General features: G+C 48.5%; 1 protein-coding gene across 1 annotated transcript; it reads left to right on the forward strand.

Annotated features, from left to right (window-relative positions):
* Positions 1-260: 260 nt before the first annotated feature.
* On the forward strand, positions 261-1,319 carry LOC149274151 (neurogenic differentiation factor 2-like). The gene has a single exon (XM_089505749.1). It carries the CDS (start codon positions 261-263, stop codon positions 1,317-1,319), a length of 1,059 nt encoding a protein of 352 aa, XP_089361875.1.
* The last annotated feature ends 286 nt before the right edge of the window (positions 1,320-1,605 follow it).

Below are 1,605 nucleotides of genomic sequence, written 5' to 3' on the forward strand. Positions count from 1 at the left end.
GAAAAAACAATGTGTATTCAAATACCTTATCTGTATATATAAAAATATATATCTCTGGATTGTTTATATATATATATGTATTTATGTATACGGATATTTAAACAATATATACTGATAAATATATGATCAAATGCATCTATGTATATAATTAATTTGGTCTCTGGTTATTGCGGAATTCTATATGTTATCGCTATATATATATATGTCAGGTAATGCTATATATGTAAATATAATGTGTCCGGTCTCCTCTTGCAGCGATCATGTTGACCCGACTGTTTACCGAGACCGGCCTCATTCCAGAAGTGCAGAAATTCGCCAGCTGGTCCGACGAGTGCGGAGATGACATGAGTGACAAGGAGGACAGGGACGAGAAGAGCCTGCAGGACGCACACACCGAGGGCTCCCTGAGCGAGAGCAAGGATGAGGGGGATATTGGAGGAGAGGAGGATGAGGAGGAAGAGGAGGAAGAAGGGGCAGACGAGACAGAGGGGGAAAGGCCCAAAAAACGAGGGCCCAAGAAGAGGAAGATGACCAAGGCCAGGCTAGAGAGGTCCAAGGTAAGGAGGCAGAAAGCTAATGCCAGAGAGAGGAACCGTATGCACGACCTGAACTCTGCTTTGGACAACCTAAGGAAGGTGGTCCCCTGTTACTCCAAGACCCAGAAGCTCTCCAAGATTGAGACTCTCAGACTCGCCAAGAACTACATTTGGGCTCTTTCTGAGATCCTGAGGTCAGGCAAAAGACCAGACCTGGTATCCTACGTTCAGACCCTCTGCAAGGGACTGTCCCAGCCCACCACCAACCTGGTGGCCGGCTGTTTGCAGCTGAACTCCAGGAATTTCCTCACTGAGCAAGGGCAAGAGGGTGGAAGGTACCACGGGCCAAACTCTTCCTTCGCCATGCACCCTTACACTTACCCGTGCTCCAGGCTCTCAGGCTCCCAGTGCCAGTCCAGCACTATAGCCAGCTCCCACCCCCTGAGAAGCCATGGCTACTGTGCCACCTACGAGTCCCTGTATGGGAACGCGTCTCCGGACTACAATAGCTCTGAGTATGATGCCCCTTTAAGCCCACCACTGTGCATTAACGGCAACTTCTCTCTGAAACAGGACTCTTCTCCCGACCACGACAAAAATTACCACTACTCTATGCACTACTCCTCCCTGCCCTCCTCCAGGCCCTCAGGACACAGTCTGCTCTTTGGCTCCTCTGGTATGCGCAGTGGGGTCCACTCTGAGAACCTGTTGCCTTACGATATGCACGTCCACCACGATAGGGCCCCCATGTATGAGGAACTCAATGCATTTTTCCATAACTGACCAACCCATTTCCATTTTCCACGCGTGACTGTCCAGTGTGTACCAGGAAATGTTAAAAGGGTCAGAAGGAGGGCCTAAGGGACAACCTCGGGTGCAAACAAGAGTTTTTGGGCGACCCTTGTATTCAACAACTAAGTTATAAAAGGTGGCCCTGTTATCTTATACAGGAGTGTTGTACAGAGGGCCACGCAGTCCTTTAAACCAGAATTGATCAGGTGGGCTTTTTGTCTTTAACAAAGAGCTGTGTTGGATGAGCGTAACATCATACAACATTGAAACGGTCTAA

Source organism: Sceloporus occidentalis, unplaced genomic scaffold (assembly GCF_023333645.1).
Source record: "Sceloporus occidentalis isolate IW3139 unplaced genomic scaffold, rSceOcc1.0.p SCAF_345, whole genome shotgun sequence".
In the NCBI taxonomy this organism is placed as follows: domain Eukaryota; kingdom Metazoa; phylum Chordata; class Lepidosauria; order Squamata; family Phrynosomatidae; genus Sceloporus; species Sceloporus occidentalis.